Source organism: Apteryx mantelli, chromosome 17, assembly GCF_036417845.1.
Source record: "Apteryx mantelli isolate bAptMan1 chromosome 17, bAptMan1.hap1, whole genome shotgun sequence".
Classification (NCBI taxonomy): domain Eukaryota; kingdom Metazoa; phylum Chordata; class Aves; order Apterygiformes; family Apterygidae; genus Apteryx; species Apteryx mantelli.
The window spans coordinates 17,595,733-17,614,957 of record NC_089994.1 but is presented as its reverse complement, the minus strand read 5'-3'; the positions used below and the strand labels follow the sequence as shown (position 1 = coordinate 17,614,957).

The 19,225-nt window shown below is 44.7% G+C and overlaps 2 protein-coding genes across 3 annotated transcripts in view; one reads left to right on the top strand and one right to left on the bottom strand.

Moving 5' to 3' along the window:
• Nucleotides 1–210: 210 nt before the first annotated feature.
• Nucleotides 211–12,562, bottom strand: TRAFD1 (TRAF-type zinc finger domain containing 1). The gene is made up of 12 exons (XM_067306829.1): nucleotides 12,526–12,562; nucleotides 11,476–11,540; nucleotides 9,891–10,026; nucleotides 9,763–9,816; nucleotides 8,024–8,432; nucleotides 6,275–6,541; nucleotides 5,312–5,382; nucleotides 4,904–5,116; nucleotides 3,010–3,142; nucleotides 2,386–2,698; nucleotides 1,539–1,599; nucleotides 211–1,153 (listed from the first exon to the last, which is right to left on the bottom strand). The coding sequence occupies exons 2-12, from the start codon at nucleotides 11,517–11,519 to the stop codon at nucleotides 1,109–1,111; spliced, it is 1,746 nt and encodes a 581-aa protein (XP_067162930.1). The 5' UTR covers nucleotides 11,520–11,540; nucleotides 12,526–12,562; the 3' UTR covers nucleotides 211–1,108.
• Nucleotides 12,563–17,454: 4,892 nt separating this feature from the next.
• The window catches only part of NAA25 (N-alpha-acetyltransferase 25, NatB auxiliary subunit), a 33,477-nt gene continuing 31,706 nt past the window's right edge, over nucleotides 17,455–19,225 (top strand). The window contains exon 1 of one of the 2 annotated variants that reach the window (XM_067307389.1): nucleotides 17,455–17,541. In XM_067307389.1, the coding sequence (XP_067163490.1) occupies nucleotides 17,484–17,541 (58 nt within the window). In that variant the 5' untranslated portion in view covers nucleotides 17,455–17,483. Of the gene's footprint in view, nucleotides 17,542–17,882; nucleotides 18,445–19,225 lie in introns of those variants that run through there. The other variant, XM_067307388.1, reaches the window with a different exon arrangement.

Sequence of the window (19,225 nt, the reverse complement as noted above, 5' to 3'; positions counted from 1 at the left end):
CCTAACCTCCTCCTAAAGCACATAGGATGCTAACAAATAAAGCAGAATTCAGTGAAGACCTAATGCAGGTAATAACAATGGACCATGAATTAGTGAAGACCTATTCTGTGTGACCTGTCATTTGGCCCCAGTGATAAGCCTGCTCTAAAAGAAGCTTTTTCAATCCATTCTACTATGTCACTTCACATAACAGATTTCTACTTCACAATGTTTCAGGACATCATTAGATAAAATTTATTACAAGGAGTTTAAAAAGCATGAACTAATACAGCATTAAAAAGCATTTCACAGAACAAAACCAGGGGATTAGAGCTCATCCACCGAGAATCATGATGCCACCTGTCCATGCCCTGGGCACTTCTGGCAGCAAAGACGTGCAGCTGGAGGTACAGACCCCCTCAGCCCCAAAAGGCAGAGATGGCTTTGCTTAGCCAATGCAGAGACCTGCAAGATAGATACACTATGAAGCTTTAAGCGGTTCAGCTGCAATGCCACATTATTACTCTCTTCAGCTACTTGCTGCTGTTGAGTATGTTTTGAGCCAAACCACCCAGGCTTTTAATTTATAAGGATAACTGCTCTCGCAGAGTTGGATGTTCTCCAGTATGCCAGCCAGGGAGCCTTTCCTCCTAAAGGCCTCTGACAGGTACTCAACTACACGATAAATAAGTGGCTAGGACCAGCTCTTCCCCAGGGTAGCCTTGGCTGATAGATCGCTTTGCTTTTTCATTGTACATTGTTGCTCTCTTCAGGATAACTAGCACATGAGCAGCAGGAAACGGACTTAAAGACTAGTATGTCAAAGAAATTCTCTTGCACTGGCTGTCACAAAAAGCCAACGTGGAAACATGGAACATGTGGTTCCCTAGGTAGACATATATTTGCCAATTTGGGATGTTGCTAGTATAGATCACAGAAGTAAAAACCTGTAAGATACTCTCACAAATTAAAAATACATATAAAATGATCACTGCCTATAAAAATTTAAATTGATAGAAAGTCTTCAATAACATGGCAATATAGCAGTTACTTGCGCTCAGATAAATAAGTATTGTAGTGCATAGTAAGAGTGCGTAGAGTGCTAAATACATATTTCATAAGTGGTAGATCATTTGTCCTCTGGATAACCAGATTCTGGGCTCTGGGGTTTTGCCTAGAGGGAAGGGAAAAAGAAAGATGTTTTAAGAGTGCTTGATAAAAACCCCCCTGAAGCAGAAAGGACTGTAATAGCTCATCATCCCAGCAAAACCAATACAAAAAGGAGAGGCAAGTGTATTGCTCACGTAGGTACCACTTATAGTGACAATGAGGCAGGAAATATCCTTTCTTATTAACCACTCATGCAGGATAAGCTAAGCATGCAGTAAGCAAATCGATAGCACTTTAACACTGTGCACATGACAACATTTCTGCATTTATTCTAACCTCTGAAGGCGAGAATAGAAACCTGTCTGTTGAAGCACTGAAATGGAGCCATTTAGTCAACATCAGAACACAGAACAAAACACCAATCTCTTGCTTCGCACTGGATGCTTTACCTTTATGTTCCTGTTCCTGAAGCTGACTGGAACATCCGACATCCTTCCTCCATTCCCCATGCTGTAGAAGAACATGGAAGCTTTCAGATCACGTAAACCTCCAGAAACCTAGTGCTTTTACTGCTGAATAACCACAGTCCCTTTAAACCAGGGAGAGTTTGGAAGATCTAGAAGCCCTTCATTCTCCCCCTGGATCCTAACCCAGTTATTTTTGTAGCAGAAGAGCCAGATCCTCTATTCATTTTGCCTTAATGCACTTCAATAATACACATGCACTGCAGAAAAAACAGCTGATTCAGGCTACATGTAATGCAAGCTGGATTAAGCAGCAAAGAAAGTAGGTGTTGAGCCATATGGGTACCACACTAAGATTTTTGGATTTCGTTTTAGGTTTAGGTGTGATTGTTTTTTGAAGGGGTAAAGAGAAAGCTGTTCCAGTCTTACTGAGGTCTCTGAAAAAAATAAGAAGCATGCATTATCCCACGCTTCATCGCCAAGCGACCTTATTGTCTACTCTATTTTCATAGAAAAAAAACGAACTTTGCTGTTTGAGAGTCAGATAGGTACCAACCAAATTGAGTGAAACTCCACAGGCAAATATCAGCAAAATCTAGATTTGCACTGTAGGGAAATCAGGCAGAGGACTGGAAGGGATTTGTCACTATTTCTGCTGTTGGGTTGTCATTATCCAAAGATCAGAATGCGCCAAGCCTAAGACTGTCCCCCCACTTTCAGCAGAGCAAAGCTTGCTTATACAGTGCCACTACAGCACCTTATCCATTAGGGCAGGCCCAGTGTGGCTGCTTGAAACCAAAGATAGTTTTCAGGACCTCAACATAGACCTTACCTTGGTCGTGTTGGAGAAGTTCTTGAGAAGCTGGATGTGAAAGCTTCTGAATGAAAGTTTTGAGTTGGTCGTGTACGTGGCGTTGTCCCACCTGCAGGTTCAATTGCAGCCCTGTTCTTTGGTCTTCCCTCATTACCAGCCACCTTCCTAGGCTTCCCTCTCAAATTCAGGGCATCACCAGCTCTCGCTGTACCAGAAGAGGTCACTGGTGCATTCCTGGCATTTGCCATATTACTTAGTGGTCTGGTTCCTCGCGCAGGATAGCCAAGCCTCTGCTGCCTGAAGCCTTCTATACACCGAGGAGAAACATCTCCTGAAAGGACAAGAAGAGAGCACATACTGGGAACAGCAAATGCAACATGAGACAGTAGAGACACTTCAGATTATAATAACAAAACTAGAATTTCCATTCCAGCAGCATGAAATTTCATAACCAAGATCTTTAGTACATTGAGTTTCAGTGATTCAATCTTTCTCACATAAAACTAGAACAGTGGTAGACAACTGAAGACATTTACATTTTGGAGACAGAACAGAATAAGAACATCTATTCAGTTTGGAACATGAACAGCAATCCTGCAAAGGTGAGGAAAACAATGTCCTATGTCTGCATTTTGCCCACACCTTGATGCCTGATGCGTCTCCTAGCCAGCTCCGGCGATTCTCTTCTCTCTGTGTTGTCTTGAGAAGACAGTGGATGCTTTGATGGCAAGCTATCCGCTGGGCTGGCTGTGGCTGGGCGCAAATCACATTGGTCCTAAAGCAAAAGATAAATTTGAGCATTTAAGTGACAGCTCATTCAGATTTATTCCTGTGAAAACATTGCAAAGCATCACCTCTCAAAAAGCTTAGTTAGTAGGGATGCATCTGTAGGAAGAGGCAGATATTGGCTTGTTGACAACCACATTTTCTCTTACAGATACAGTTTAGGAATAGCTCCCAGCTATCACAGGACCTATGCAAAAATGGAACCGAGTCTCAGTCTGTCCTCCTGAACAGAACACACTGTATTTGGGGCCTCATTACCAGCGAACCTAAGACCATATTCTGTTATTCAGCATTCTGTCTCTCACTCCTAAAAATGACCCTGCAAAGCCAACCCCAAGCATGTGGCAAGCAGTCTGAAGTGCTGTTAAGTGTAATTCTGATCGAGTTCCAGGTAACAACTCTGTATCAATGCCATTATGAACTGGAATGGAAAAGATTTCCTCACCTTTTTGAGACACCAAGAGCACTACTTGGAACACAAAATATTAAATACACAGTGTCCTTTTGGTGGTTAGCAGACAGACTATGTTGTAGCAACTCAGCTCCAGTCACTAATTCTTAACAAGTCCTGACCATCATACACAAGCTTCACCAAAAATACTAAAAGCTTATGGAAAAAGCAGTCTTTGGAGTCTGCATTTCCAAAAATCATTAGATGGGGGTGGGGGGAGGGGGGGGAAGTCTTCCAATAGCCAACTGTAATAGAAGGTGGATAGAAATTCCTCTTCATTTCAAGCACTATTTAGCAAAGGATAAGGTATGACATTTTATCAGATCTTACTATCACTAGAAGAAAAGGAGAGGAAGGGAAAAAAGAGCACACACACCCCCATCCAAAAAAACAGCTTCATTATTTTATTAGTTAGGACTGCAAGAACCACCATCAACTCCCCAGTTCCTTCAGTTCCGAAACAGAAAATGAGCAAGCTCAGCATTTTCTGCAACTTCTGTGACATTAGCCAATTCTAGAGGACTATTTCTTCTACATGTACGCCACTCCCCAAATCTGCTCCTTAGAGGGTGTACAAAAGTATTAAAGCACCAAGCGCTCTAACTGGCATTTGTCCAACATTCTTAAAAAGCAGAAATAACCAATAACAGCTTAAATAGTACCAAGATCTAGTGCTCCTTCCATATTAGAAATCCCAGACAGTGATCTATAGAAGAATCAGAATACTCTAACAACTCTACAGCATGTACATAAACCCAGCATCATTTCATAAACCCACCGCTTCTCTCTTAGGCATAGCTAGACCTAGCTTCAGAGACAGTCAAGCTTTTGCCCTTTTCCTCTCTTTACATCCACCCTTCTACATCAGGAACATTTCTCCATCTCCCAGCTTTGCAGTCTATGTTGTCCTCTTCCCTTCTTGCCTGCTCCGGTTATAGCCTGTACTCCTCTCCCGCCTCAGCTGCAATTCATACCTCCGGGTTCCTATGTTTTCAAAGCAACTTTTATGTACAAGTCAACCATTTATATTGTGCAATTTCAGTGCCCTTTCTTTAGCTTTCATCATAAGAGCTTTCAAAGTAATTGCTCTTTCTTTTTAGTAAGAGCCCCAGCATGCCACAACATTTTAGATGAGACTCAACAGTCTTTGTTCAGGAAGATCCGATGTAGGGGACAATTACATGGATTCCTGGAATGTGCAGCCCCAAAAGGTCACAGGAATTGCTATAGTTAGCCTACTTCTAGAATAACTAGATTAGATACAACAGATCAAGTTTGGTCCCAGGATTGATTCAGTACCTGATGATGAAAGAGTACCTCCTCTTCTAATTGGATGCCACAAAATTCACATGGAATGATAATGTTTCCTTCTGCCTGGACAGCTTGGGGTCGGGATGAATAAAGAAATCTACTGCTTACAGACCCAAAATCATGCAAATCATCATATTTTCGTGGATTTGGAGAACTTCTTTTACTGAACGATGCAAAGGCACTTGCTGGATTACAGCCTGTCTGTTATGCAAGCAACATGGAAAAATTAGCCATCTTGTTTAGCATAAACGGCCTTTTAAAAATCATGCTATGCAAACAAGAACTTGCGACAGTTCTGACAGTATCACTGAGCAAACACTCTACCCTTTTTAAGTCACAGTAATAGGGGTTTGCAGTACAGACATTTTTCTAAATACAATACAAGAAGTACTAAACCTGATGAAGAATCAGATCTTCAGCAGGGTAGAGCTCCTCACAAAATTCACACGGCAACATGATCTCATTGCCTGCAAGGTAAGTAAAAGGTTACATCCTCTACCATAAAGAGGTCTGCTGCAATCAGATCAACTGATCTTCTAAATTCCTAAGCAACAGACTCCTGCTCTGTGCCACGGGAAGCACTCGAAGCAAGCAGGGAGGAAATGGTTACTCTAGTCCCACTTGGTCAGGTTCATGCATGTAAAATCAGGTCACCCAGAACGAGAACAACCTTTTGGGGTCAAATATGTATTCACCGGTCTGGTACAAAAGCCTATCGCCACCACAGATAATCCTTCAGTACCTCTTCTTTTTAAAATAACCTGGCACTTCAGGTGTCCCCTCAGATCCTCCCTTCCTATTGTGTTTATTCAACAGAAAAAGTTGTCACCTACTCATTTGTTACTAATCTCTCAGCCCTGGCAGGCACAGACTGTTTCATTCTGTTTCTAAAAAAAACACTTCAGAATGACATCAAGTTAGAGAGATTACTGTTTCATGTTGAATGGAAGGCACTTTTGCAACCCTAGGATAATAAGAACATCTTTCACTTTTTCCAAGTGTTTTAAGTTGAAAATAATTTTAAGATATCAAGGTCAGAGTTCACTACAGCTTTTTTTTTCCTCCTTCCTTCAAAGAGGTATCATTAATTTAAACACTAGTATTGCTAAATTTTGAGGGACCAGAAGATACAACTTAGAAAAGGAAAGAAAAATTCTAGAATATGCTACTCATGCAGTGTCTAATCTCCTGTGTATTAATTATCTAAAAATGATTTAGAGGGAGTTGCAAAGAGCGCAATTTTGGCATTTTTAAAATGCTAGAAAAATCTTTAACACTCCAATGCCAAAAACGCAGTCTTTCCCTCCCCCTTACCCCAAATTTTAAAGGGGGGATAAAAAAGTCAGTGTTTATACTTACTTTTTATGTGGTTTGAATTGGTAAAAGACTCTAGAGAGTCGTAAGAGATGTTTGACTTGTCCATTTCATTAACAAAGGCAGATGGCACAGACTCTTTGGTGTAGTAGTTTTTCCAGAAGTCACTGTGAATTTCAGCTGCACTATTATTGTGAGGATTATTCTCATTTTGTAGGCTAAGGGCTAACATGTAGTCTAAACTGGCATTCTGCTCTTCATAAAGTGAAGAATTAGTGTTTTTATTTCTCTCCAGCTGCTCCAGGTCATCCTCTTCAAAAGATAAATATCATAAGTTTTAGAGAACGTTAGCCCTGTAACAAGCAGTTACCTTCTTAAAAACATTAGATTAGTTACACTAAGAGGGTTTCACATGTGCAGATGTGGACACTCATTGAGTTCAGCCTTTCAAAGCCTCAGGACACCCCCTGCATCAAATTTTGGAGGAAGAAGGAAGAATCACCCTATTTTTGTTTGTAACAAAGAAAGGGAACTAGAGAAAAAGAAGAAAGTTGTTTCCCTTATGCCACAAGCTCATGTAAGGCTTGAGCCTGAGAACATTTGAGCATTTTACCAGAAAACACATAAGATTCTCGTAGCTTGACCTTAAGACTGAACAGCTAGTTAAAACAGGCACTGGGAGCTTTATGAAAGTTACATTGAGGAAAGTTCTGTAACCTACATTGTGAACAAGGTCCAAATAAAATATTGTAGTCTAGTCCCTCCTTACGAGGTTAAAACATTTCAAGTCCTGTTTCTTCAATACATCAGCGGGAAAACTAATTCCTTTTAATGATATGATATCTGAGAACAGTGGGAGTTATACATATACAGAACAAAACCCTGAAACACTTTCTGGTAGCAAGGCTGCATTTAAAAAAAGCAGGGTTCCAAGACAGGGCCCAAGCCTGAATTAATGACGTCTAAAGAAAGGCTAAGCTTTTCCCCCATGCTGGCATATTTCAAATAGCTGCAGTATTTAATTTGTACTGATTATATGAGAATTTTAAATAAAGCTTACAACGTGGGTAAAAACCCTACTTGTGAACACTCTTTTGAATTTAGTACAAGTGGCCTACAAGTTATAGTTCTCTAGATTATTTAGCTTTATTAATAAACCCAGAAGTTATTTCTACAAGTGAGGCAGTCCTCTACAATGAAGACTATAATTTAGTATTCTGCAGTGTTAAATCCCCCGAGTGGTCCAAAACAAAGCAGAGCATACACTCAGCAGAGAGCTCATGGAAAGGGTATGTCTTAAAACATGACATGACCCTCTGCATGTTGAGGTAAGAGATTAGAGGCTTAAGTGGAAAGAGCAGAGGCATTTATAATCTCAGCTATGTCTGAACAGGCTTCTATGGCAGAAATGCTCAGCACCACATATGTGAACCCACATACAGATCTTACCTACCCTTTTACTTAACTGAAGCAAAGAAGAGTACAGCCGCTAAATAAAAACGGACAGAATTTGCAGTGAGCAAAGAACTCCAATTTCATTTTTAAACTAGCTACTTGTTCTGATAATAGAACAGGCAAGGTACTAGCCTTTAACACCAGGCATCTCAGCAATTCTCTTTTTGACTGGCTTATATATTTGCAGTTCTATTCAACAGTAGAAAAAAGTCCCACTCACATTGCCTCTGCAGTTTTCGTTATTCAGTATTTTCACATAAAGCAGCTACAAAACCTTATACTTGGATCACTGCCAAATGTCAAATTAGAAGCAAATTATTACCCTTATCTATCCCTTACCTTGATTCCGATTTCTTTGTACTGCTGAAACATTTCTTCTACTAATGGCCTTAAGTGTTTTGTCTCCTACACAGCTGCTGTAAAGCTGATTTTCTAGCACCCTGGGCATTCTCCACAAAGGCCCAGCATAGTTATCTGATCTTAGTTGGTTTTTAATGTCTCGAAGGGAACGCAAATCTGCATCCTCATGCTCAAAGCGAGGCACTGTTTTGCTTACTCTTACTTTTTTCACCTCTTTCCCACAGACTCGAGGGTGCTCTTTCAGATCTTTTACCATTACATTAAGACCGCACCCACTGCACGTCTCGGTTCTAGCTCCACAATAACTTTCATGATCGTGAAGCTTATTGAATGTAAGCTGTATGTCACAATGTTGACAGACTGCAGGACGCAAAGGGCACGCTGACGCCTTAAAAGAAAAAAAGAAAAAGGGATTATTCTTCACATATTGAAGACTTATGCAAAGGTGAGGGGAGGTTCTCAGTTTGCTCAAGAGTTGAACAGTCTATTGTTTCTCTAGCCAGATACAAAGTTACACCAAAGAATAGTCTGAAATAAGATACTATGCAAGAAATATAAGAACATGTTGTATAACCTGTGTGATCATAAACATGCCTGCTGAGGTAGTCTGACTATTCAGAACATTCTGTGTTGAATTACCATGCCCAGGAGAAACATGATAAAAGTTAACATAAAAATAAAACATACAAAAATAATACAGAAGAAAAGAAAAGATTTTCAAAATTTTTTTAAATTTGTAATGCCGGAACAGTAGATTCACATTGAGTTTTTTTAAAGTTAGTTTTTAGATATGGTCTTGAGATCCAATGCTAATTATTATTTCATTGAAAGTAGTACTAAAAAGAAAGAAAGGGAAAAAAGCTTAGTGTGTGCTAAATTAGGGAGCAGATTTACAGTGCATTTACTACTCACCAATAATTGCTTGCATATGTTCTTTACCCTACATTAAATGCCAGATAAGTTACCATTAAAAGGGGTTAACTTTGTAAAACTTTAAGCATATGCTTGCTCAAAGGTATGTGAAATACATGTTAAAATAAAAGATGATACAGTAAGAGATCATCATTTGCTTTGCAAACAAAAATAAAAGAAAGGCTCCACACACAAACTTGCAGGATAAACCACTTGAGGTGTTTTGCACTGGACATTTTCTCCATGAAAAATCACTTTTTCCTCATCAATAAGCAGACTTGTGTGGCAGTTCTTTCAGAGCTACCTTTAAATGAGCCCACTGGAAAACAAAATACTGAAGTTTATAAAAAGGTGACAGCATAGAACTGGATTCAGTAACTTAGAAAAATCCCACTGTGCCCTATCTTAGTTTATTTTAAAAGCCTGTTCAGACATGACAAGCTCTTAAAATTCATATAATGACTGCAGTGAAGACAAAAATGTGTAAAATTAAGGGAATAAAAATCAAGTTAATCATATTCTGAACTTCTGAAGTAGCATATCATTTTCCATCTTAATCACTAATAAGGACAAAACTACCTATCACCACAGATACCCTTTTGATACAGAGGTTTGAGCAGCTTACACCATTTTAAGGCAGTTTCCAAACAGATTTTTTCAGAGCTTAGAAAGCATGGTTAAATACAGCAAAGACATGCATAAATCACAGGCTGGTGTCCAGGTCTTGGCTGACAGAAAGGCTCCAGAGTCAGTGCTTGAAAACATTGAGTACCTTACAAGGGTCTATAAACACAAAGTCCACCAACCTCATGATCCTCCAAGAGACTTTTTTCTATCTTCATACTACACTTACAGGTAACCTGCAATAAACGCATCTCATTAGATTCATTTCCATAAAACCCAGCAATTTTTATAGGCAAAATCTGTTCATTACCTGCACATGTTCAGATTCAATATGGTTTTTCATTTCAGTCTTTGGGATTGATTCATTGCAGTAGCAACATACTCCAATGTTTCTGCTACAGTAGATTTCATGGATGGTGAAATTGGCAACAGGAATATGCTTTTTGCTATGAGAGAGACACAGAGGGTTACTTTTCAGAAAATATGCTGACAACAATTTTGAACAGTTTTTCAAAGAAAATCCTAAGAAAGTTTTCTAAGAATTCATAGTTTAGAGAACTGAGTAACTAAAGAGAAAGGTAAACCCAACCAGGCCTCAATGTTCCATATAGACAGCATATGAATGTATACAGCATGCAGAGGTCACAATTTTCACACTGCATTAAGATAAAAATCAAGGTGGCTTAATTTCCTTATGTGAAAGAGAAGCTTTGTAGCATATACAAGTTATCAGCAAGTCCAAGTTAATAGATCAGTTGAAAAGATAAAGGTTTCTTCTCAGGAAGAACTTGACTATGAGAGAAGACCCAGTAGTGCTCTGCTTGGGAAAAAAATAAACAGCAGATTCTGTTACTCTAGACCTGCTAACTGAATGATAACAGCAACCATATTACTCTGCGGCCCAAGATCCCTAACTTACTTAATTTCAAAGATACTTATTTTCCTATCTTCAGGAGGATGCAATGCTTACAAACAAACCAAAAAAGGTCCATTTGGAAAAGAACAGGTGGAACTGAAGCACTAGGAGCTTAGCCCTATTTCTATCTCAAGCAGGCAGCATTATTTCTAGATGAAAGTATCAGTTCCCCTTCTCCCCTCCCCCCCCGCCAAGAAATCAGCCTTCAAAACACCAAAATTGACATTATAACCTATTACTAAGTGCCCTTCCCTGCCACAAAGGAAAACCACTACAGCTCTTCAGTTTTATCCCTTGCCAGGCCCCAACAAGCCAACGGTCTGGCAAAGCAACAAAGTCCAGCAGCACTGTCTAAACAACGCATACTCACTTCTTGCAAACAAACTAGGCTGATGTTGCAAGAAACTATTTAGATTTCAATGTTTCTCTTTGAAAATACATCAACTTCTTCAGTTGCTTGTATCTAAAATAAGACTTCTGAGATTAGATCATTATCAGTAAATGTATTACCAACACTGCAGCTTCCAAGGAAAGATTTTTTTTTTAATCAAAGAGAAACAACTGCCACATCAATATGTACCTACTGACTCTATTTTTACTTCTCTGCTTCTAAGCCCCACATCTGTTAAAGCAAAACTCAGAATCAAGTACTCCATCCACACCTCGTTGAAAAAAAATAATCAATTCTTCATTTTCACTTAACACCTTGATTTCTCTCTAGTCACCTCTAAGTCAGAAACTTGAGTAATTTGTTTGGAAAAGTGGCTTTATAAGATGCTAATACTCGAAAAGACAAAAACAAAACCCAAAAGTTCCTAAAAAGAAAGTATTCTCACAATTAACTTGCATTTTCTAGTATTTCATAGCATTTGAAGGGAACATACATTGCTTACTCATTTGACCTCTGAGCTTATCTGTCAAAAGCACAGCAAGCAACACGCAGTTTCACTTCTGCCAAGTATTCAGTTTCATTTCTTACCAGTTGCCACACAGCTGGGTTTCCGGCTCTGTAACTGCAGCCATAGCCAATTTTCTGTCGGAGAACTGGAAGAAAGGACAATGAAACATTTACAGTTTCAGCTGTGCTCACAAGATAATCGCAGGACTCTGCTGGCGACCACCGGGTCTTTCGCGGTGACACAGTAACGCCTCCAGTACGCGGCACGCTCCGTTTTCAGCGACGAGCCTGAAAGATTCCCCTGTTACTCAGCGGGTTATTTTAATGCTCGTTTCCTGCGGCGTTGCAGAGCCCCGGGAGTCCCCGCTGGCTGAGCGGCAGCTCCCCTGCAGGGTCCGTTCCCCCCCCCCCCCGGGCTGGGGGCACCGAGGCGCACGCAGGTGACACAAGCTCCCGCCACACCTGCGGCCTTGCCGGCTGCCCCCGCCCGGCCCCGTGAGACCGGGAGGAGACGCGGCCCGAGCCTAATGCCCGGGGGGGGGGGGGGGGGGGCCCTCAGCGCCGGGGGGGGGGCCGCTAGGGCTCCCCCTTCCCCTCAGAGATTGGGGGGAGGGGGCTGGGGGCACCCACACCTCACTGTGAGGGGGCGAAGACATCCCCTTCCCCTCAAAGATAAGGGTCCGGGGGCAGCCGTACCTCCCCGGGGGGGGGTCACCCCCTTCCCCTCAGCGCTGGGGTGGGGGTTGGGGACACCCGCACCTCACCAAGGGGGGGGGCACCTCCTTCCCCTCAGCCGTAGAAGGGGGGACGGGGGGCTCCCTGCTCCTCAGCGGTGAGGCTGCTGGGGGCACTGCGGGGGGGGCACCCCCTTTCCCTCAGCGGTGAGGGGAGCTGAGGGACCCCGCTCCTCACGGGGGGGGGGGGGGGGCAGGGGGAAGACACTGCTTTTCCCTCAAAGATGGGGGACTGGGGGCACCCTCTTCCCCTCAGCCATGGGGGGGGGGCTGGGGGGCACCTCCTTCCCCTCAGCGGTGGGGAGGGGCTGGGGGCTACGGTTCGGGGGGGGGCAATCGACCCCCGCCCCGAGAAGGGTTAACGTCCAGCTCCCCCCTCCCCCCCCGGCCCACTCACCAGCTCCTCAGGAATCAAACACCGGGCCCGACCTGGCCCCGCGCTTCCTACCGGCCCCGCCGCGCCCGCCCTCCGCCTCCCCATTGGCCAGCGCCGCGCCGCGCCGCGTGCTGATTAGGCGAAGCGGTTGCCGCTCACTGGTCAAACTGGCCCCGCCCCCGCAGGGCATGGATTGGCTGGTGGAGACGTCACTGGGCTAGTAGCCCCGCCCCTTAATATTTGAAGCTGGGTCCCGCCCCCTTGTGGCCTAGTCGGGCCCGGGCCCGGGCGGGTTGCGGGTGTCTGTGGGGTGGTGGATGCGGCTCCTGCGCCGTCCTGAACCCAGCCGCAACCACCAGCCTCCTGCCTGCAGATTAGAAACCGTCTTTCACCCCGCAGATTTCCATGGCCGGTTCTTTTGTTGGCACGCTTGCTCTGGTGCCAAAATTGTCCCCTGTGACAGCTCTCCTCTCTCCATGCTCACTGGAGGCACACCAGTAGTCTTCTCCATTTCGGCTTTCATCTTGCCAGGCTAAACCTCAGCTCCTCTTGCGTTTACAATTCTCCAAAGGCCTGTTCTTGCAGCCCTTCTCAGCACCTTCCCAAAGAGCTTGTTCCTGAGCTAAAGCAAACCAGACCTGTGTGCTCTGCCCTGATCCGACACAGACCTGTACAAGGCAAGCGGCCTTTTGTCTTCTGATGGTATCTCACCAAATCCTAGGACCATAACACGCTCCAGGACTGAATGTTCAGCAAAGGAAGTTAAATTCCTGGACAGTCCTTCATGCCATACTTCAGGAAAACTGCAAGTAACTAAGCAGCCTATGTAACAGGTTACAGAGCAAAACACAGTGTAGTAGCGAAGGGTGCAGTGACAATGTTGAAAAAGGCTACGTTATAAAATTCATGTCTTTTACCACTTCGAAGTCCTAATTTTTCACTTTGATGCCAAAAGAGAATTTTCATTTTCACCTTTTTAGATACTGATAAATTATATCAGTCTCAGTTTAGGGCTGTATTCCCTCTCAATGTGTGTTTGAGAAGGGTTCCACACCATACCAAAGGAGTTGTGACTGCGCATATCTGCAAGATACAGAGAGAAAGTGTTTTGAAAAATATCCTGAAGCATACCAATGTCTCTGTCTCATCCTAGAAAGAGGCGTGTAGACTGAACAGGCTGTACATTTGAACTTTGGAGCTTTGCATTGTATTAGAAGCGAAGAAGGCATCTAGGAGAAAAGATGTGATTTTTCCAAATAAAGTTATCTAGGAAAATCCCTCTCTCCCTTCATAGCGTGCAAGGTATGATGTGTGGAAGGTAAGTGCACCACTCCTGCGCCACGCTGTGGAACTCTTGGCACGGGATTTCAGGAAGCCAGGAAAGGATCACACAGAGCAGCGCTTGGGGGAAGGGAGTAACACGGGAGCCGCCCTGCCTGCAACACTTAATCCCCTGTAAGACTTGCCTTTAAGAGGAAAGTGAAGCAACCTCCAGTCAAACCCAGCTTTAACTTAAAAAAAGATTGTTAACAAATGTTACTAATTGTGTAATCTTCTAAAAGGAAACCAACTTCTCTGAGCAAGTGCAACCACAGACAAGCTTCCTTTGTACTGGCTGCAGCCTTCATCCGACCAGGCTCTCTCTGAACGAGAAGGTTGCTGAGGCACTGTACTGCTTTGCAATAAAGCAACCGCCTAAGGCAGATTTTTGTCTGGTTCGGGATCCCCCCCACAAAAAAATCTGCTTTTTGAAAACTGCATTAACATGAGCAACTCCGTACACAGACTTTACTAAAAGGTCCCTAGATAGGAATGATGCTCAGTGAGAAACATTTCCAATTAGTTGATTATGAATGTTTGATTTCTGATTACCAGTCTACTGACTAAAGAGTGAATTTCTGCATTAATTATATTAGAAATTAACATGAAGGAATGTTGGTAAACATTTGGAGCATCCCTTTCTCCCACATCTTCTTCCCCTCTGTGGTAAAGTTGGACCTCTCTGTGAAATTGAATTTCTGATTTCAAAATAATGATCGCCTGTATTTACAAAGGAAAAAGCCCAACATCTTTATTATGGTTTCAGAATCTGCTAGATTGTTCCTAAAATTCCAAACAAAAAAAAAAAGAAAAATAAGGCAGCTTTTCCATTTTCTCACAAGCGAAACCAAGATATCATATTTGTAACATGGGCTCTGCCGAGAACTTTGGAGGAACTGTTGGAAGAGTGAGGACTTCGAGGCGCTGCGCTTGGTGACTGCAGTACATGCTGGAAGGGTGCGGCACATAGGTGTAGAAGGTACAGCACAAATTTCAGTACTGACAAGCAGATGCAAGTCAAGTTACACTACGACTAAGCCAGGCTCAGGAATTGCTTCCTGAGTAATGCCTCACCTTGCCTTTTCTGAAACCTAAAAGAAACACGCTCTCTGAGCTCACCAAAGAATGGAGCTGCGTCTCTGCGAGCAATGAGCAGGAGGAAAGGGAGTCAGTTCCTACTGAAACAAGCAGTTCCTATGAAAGAGGGAAAAGGGAGCAGATAGTCATTATAGCTACAACCTTTCACAGAAATGACAGCTTCTTGGAAGACACGTGTAATTTTTACTTGAAGTAATTAAAGATCGAATATTACATCTAATTGAACAATATAATTCATGGCAGTAGTTCCATTTCTATACTGTTACTGCATTCATCAAGAACTGGTCACTCCCATACAAAGCTAATAATATTTTTCAGCACCCACAAGCATTGCCAGATCAGCACAGGAATCTATAGTCTACCTAATTCAGTATTCAGTCTCAGCTATCAACCAAAATTGTAGTAGCTGAGGAAAAAAGATGACCTGATAGATAATTTCAGTCTTTATATTTCTCTTTCCTTAAGTGAAAGAATACATGCACTTTGCACTTTGTCATCATGACATTGAAGATGCTGGCAGATAGAAGATGTAATGACTACAGAGTTTAAATTATGGAGCCTAATTATAATCCAAATTATGCAATGTTTTATAGTTTTTTTCAGGTCCAGTGAGTATCAATGTCTATTGTTTCTCTTCTGCAAGCATTAGCTAGGTACATCTTGCAACAGAGTATTAAATTATTACTACAGGTTCCTATCAAAGCAAAATGTATCTTTGGTATCTGTTATGGATTACAGACTTTTTGATGGGAAAAGTGCTACCATCCGCTTTTTTAGCATGGCTGGAAACAATTTAGATTTGATGAGGCTTGTTCTGCTTACCAGGACAGGACGCTATTTAATATAATTGAATATAAACACTTCTTATGTTTATTTTCAAGATGGTAGTGAGATTTGTATTTGGTCAGACATATCAGCATTCTTCCTCCTGACCAACAAAGATCAGATCGCTGAACTAGGCTATGACTCAGTAGTGGAGCGTCTGCTCTTGATCGTTTCAAACAACGGTTTCAGGAAATCACTGTCTACTGCCAAGCCATACCTAACTAACTAAACAGCAGCAGGAAAATGGATTCTGCATGTACTAATGCAATCGTTAGTTCTCAACAAAAGCAGCAGATTTATGTGTTTAAACAGGTTTTGATAACCAATTTAGCTCTCTTCAGCGAGACACAGCAGAAAGAGTTCCTAACATTTTCATATTTTCCAAATAACTTATTAAATGTTTGTTATTGATGAAGGATCAGAACATGTTAACTAAATTTAATTTTTACATTTTATAGAAAAGTATGAGGTACAGAAAAAAATATATAAAATGTAGCCACCTATTCTGGGTGCTCAGTTTGAGACAATAAAAAGCTAGCTTTTTAAAGCACTTAGAATTATGGGGACTTGCCAAATTCAGAGCACAGCTTTAGTGCTTCTCTTCCCTTTTTCAACTTTCAGCTTCTCCCTCTCTCCCAACTGATCTCTCCTCGTGCCTTTGCCCTAGTCTACTCTCGCAGGCCCTTTTATGCCTTTTGCGCTGGAGTCAGCAGCTTTCCTTTTCCCCACTTCTGAGGCCCGGCAATGCAGTTGCTGGCACAAGACAGTCAGCCTGCTTGTTCTCAGCTTCTCACATCCACACCGGGCCCGGCAGGGAGCAAGGCAAAGCTGCAAATTACAGCGAAAACCCTCTTCCGTCCGACTGCGGCCCAGCTAGCAAGGGCAGAGTCTTCTAGGAATTCAGCTACTGAAACCTAAAGTCTCAACCATGTATTTTTTGAGAGGCTTGTAGTCTGGTGTAATGCAGACGAATTGTCGTAAGCGTGTTAAAAGGCAGGTTCCCAGAGCCAACGGCTGCACCTACACACCAATTTCTGATCCTGAGCGCGAGGGTGGTCCAGGTTAACGTTTGCCCTGGGAAACATAAATGCAGTATTGACCGGAATCGGCGTGAGGCAGACAAACGGCGGAGGAAATTTCAGACCAAACCGTTAACGTTTTGGCAAAGCCTTAAGGAACCGAGAAGCGATTACTGCGACGGTGAACGCCACCGGCAACTGGCCGAGTTACCTGCCTCGTCCTCCAGGCTCCCCAGCAGCCGCGGGGGCCCTGTCTGCCAGCGGCGAGGCGTCGCTCGTCCCGCCAGGCCCCGGCGCGCTCGGATCCCCCCCCCCAAGCCCAGGCCCTGCCGAGAGCCCCGCGAGGCGCGAGCTGTCGCGACAGGACGCTGGGCACGGGCCTACAGCGGCGGGTCATATCGCGACAGGCCTCGGCAAGAGCCGCAGTGCGGGAAGGCCCGTGGCAAGGCGCCTCCTACCCGCCCCCCGCGGCGACGGGGCGAGCCCGAGCGATATCGCGACATGCCTGCGGCGACGGGGCGGGCGCGGCCCCGCTGCCGCGGCGAGGTGGAGAAGGAGGAGCGGCGGGCGGGCGGGCCGGGCCGCCATGTCGCGGCGGGGCGGGCGGCGGCGGCGGCGGCGGGGCGGGCGCGGCCCGGCCCCTTTACCCCCGCCCCCGGGCCGGCCCCGGCCCCGGCCCCGGCCGGCGGCTGCGCACTGCGGTTCTGCGCTCTCATCATGGCGGCGCGGGGCCATGTGCAGGACCCCAACGACCGGCGCCTGCGGCCCATCTACGGTACGGACCCCGCGCCTCCCGCCCGCCCGCGCCGCCGCCTCGCCCCGCTTGCCCCGCTTCCCGCGGCCGGTTGAGGCGGCGGCGCCCCCCGCCGGGCGGCCCGCTGGCTCCTGAGGCGGGCCCAGCGCCAGGCCGCGTCTCCCGCCTCGCCGCGCGCTCCGCGGCCGGGGCCGAGCGCGGCTTCTCCTCCCCCCCCCCCCCTTCCCCTCGCGGCGGCCGGAGGCGCCCGGCGGCGCTGCCCCGGCCTCGCCGCGCCTCCCACCCGGGAAAGGAAGGGAGACGGGTCGGCTCCGGCTCCCCGGCCCGGCGGAGCCCTTGCGCCCTCGCCGCGCCCCCTCCGCGCGGGGGGAGGAGTGAAGGGGGGTCAAGGCGTCGCGGGGGCGCCCCGGTCCCTTGGGCCGCCTCGGCCGAAGCGAGCAGCGGCGGCCGCGGGCGCCCCGAGGCCGCGCGTTGGAGCTGGGCGGCCCTGGCGCTCGCCGTGGCCTTACGGAAAGTTAGCTGGGAGACGAGGATGCAGCGCCTGTAAGGAAGGAGGCGGCCCGGCTGAGGAACCGCCCGTGTTAAGCTGCCCCCCAAATATTTGCAGTCGGGGTTGCTCAAGTCGCTGCAGACAAGCTTGTCTCTGCTTATGCAAATACCGAGGAAGAAAGAGGGAAGAAAAGCGCTTCCCCAGGCTGCGCCGTCGCTTCATCTGCAGGACGGAAGAACGGGGAGAGATTGCAGAAAACGTCCTCAACTTTCTCTAGTGCCAGGGAAAAAAAAGGTCTCCTTAGGAACACAAGGAGAGCTGCCCTCCTTCTGGAATGAGCTCAGCCGGGAATATCCCTTGCTGTTGGGGCTCTGCTCCCACGAGGAGGCCGGGGTGGTGTGGGCTCGCTCCTCCGCTGCGTTCCTGCGAAATCGGTGAAGACAGTGGTGTTAAAGTGAAATGTTTGTTACATAACCGTTATTGCAGCTGTGCAGTTTACCTTTATGTAACAATTTTAAGGGTTTTTTTTCTTAATTTTTTAGCGTATGCTGTGATTGCCGCTTTTATTGATGCGCAGTTTTTTGCGTTATAACTTGTATGACATCTTAAATGTTCCTTTAAAAAGAAAGAAACTTGGAAAAGGTAACCGAGGTTAAACCAGATGATGCTGAGATATATTTCAATGTGTTAATTCCAGAGAGTATAACCTCTAGTGAGATATCTTTAGAAATGCTTGCTGCTATTTCTAGAAAGCATCATCTGCAGTGTAATGCTTTGAATTCAGTTTTTGGTGAGGCAGAACCCTAAATAAGGTATATAGCTGTAAAGATATAAGTGTTTGACTTCACAAAAGTCATAAACTGGATATGTGCAGTGTGAGGTCAATGGTCTGGTTATGTCACTTAAAACAGTGCTTTTCAGTTTGCACCTTGAGCTTTGATTACCTAGGATTCTTTGTCAGATATGTTTATCTTTCGTCTTAATTCATTGCACCTTCCTCTGAAGGTTAATATGTTGCGTTTGCAGTCACTGAATATCTCCATCTACAGACGTGCTGCTAATACAGACTTCAATATTTTTCTTTATCTTAAATTTCCTTGGAACTTGCCAACTACTTTGGCTTCCAACAAACTTATTTGTTGTTAGCAAAATACAATCTTTTTAGTCTGCTGCAGTTTAGAGAGGTTTGTGGTTTGTTTGATTTACTTTAGAAGA

Excerpts from the sequence above, each read along its gene's own strand:
- TRAFD1 (XM_067306829.1), bottom strand. The coding sequence starts at position 11,519 with ATGGCTGCAGTTACAGAGCCGGAAACCCAGCTGTGTGGCAACTG. Across the intron at positions 5,117-5,311 it reads AAGATCTGATTCTTCATCAG|ACAGGCTGTAATCCAGCAAG; the intron begins GTTTAGTACTTC and ends CTTGCATAACAG. Across the intron at positions 3,143-4,903 it reads AGGTACTCTTTCATCATCAG|GACCAATGTGATTTGCGCCC; the intron begins GTACTGAATCAA and ends CTTTTGCTTTAG.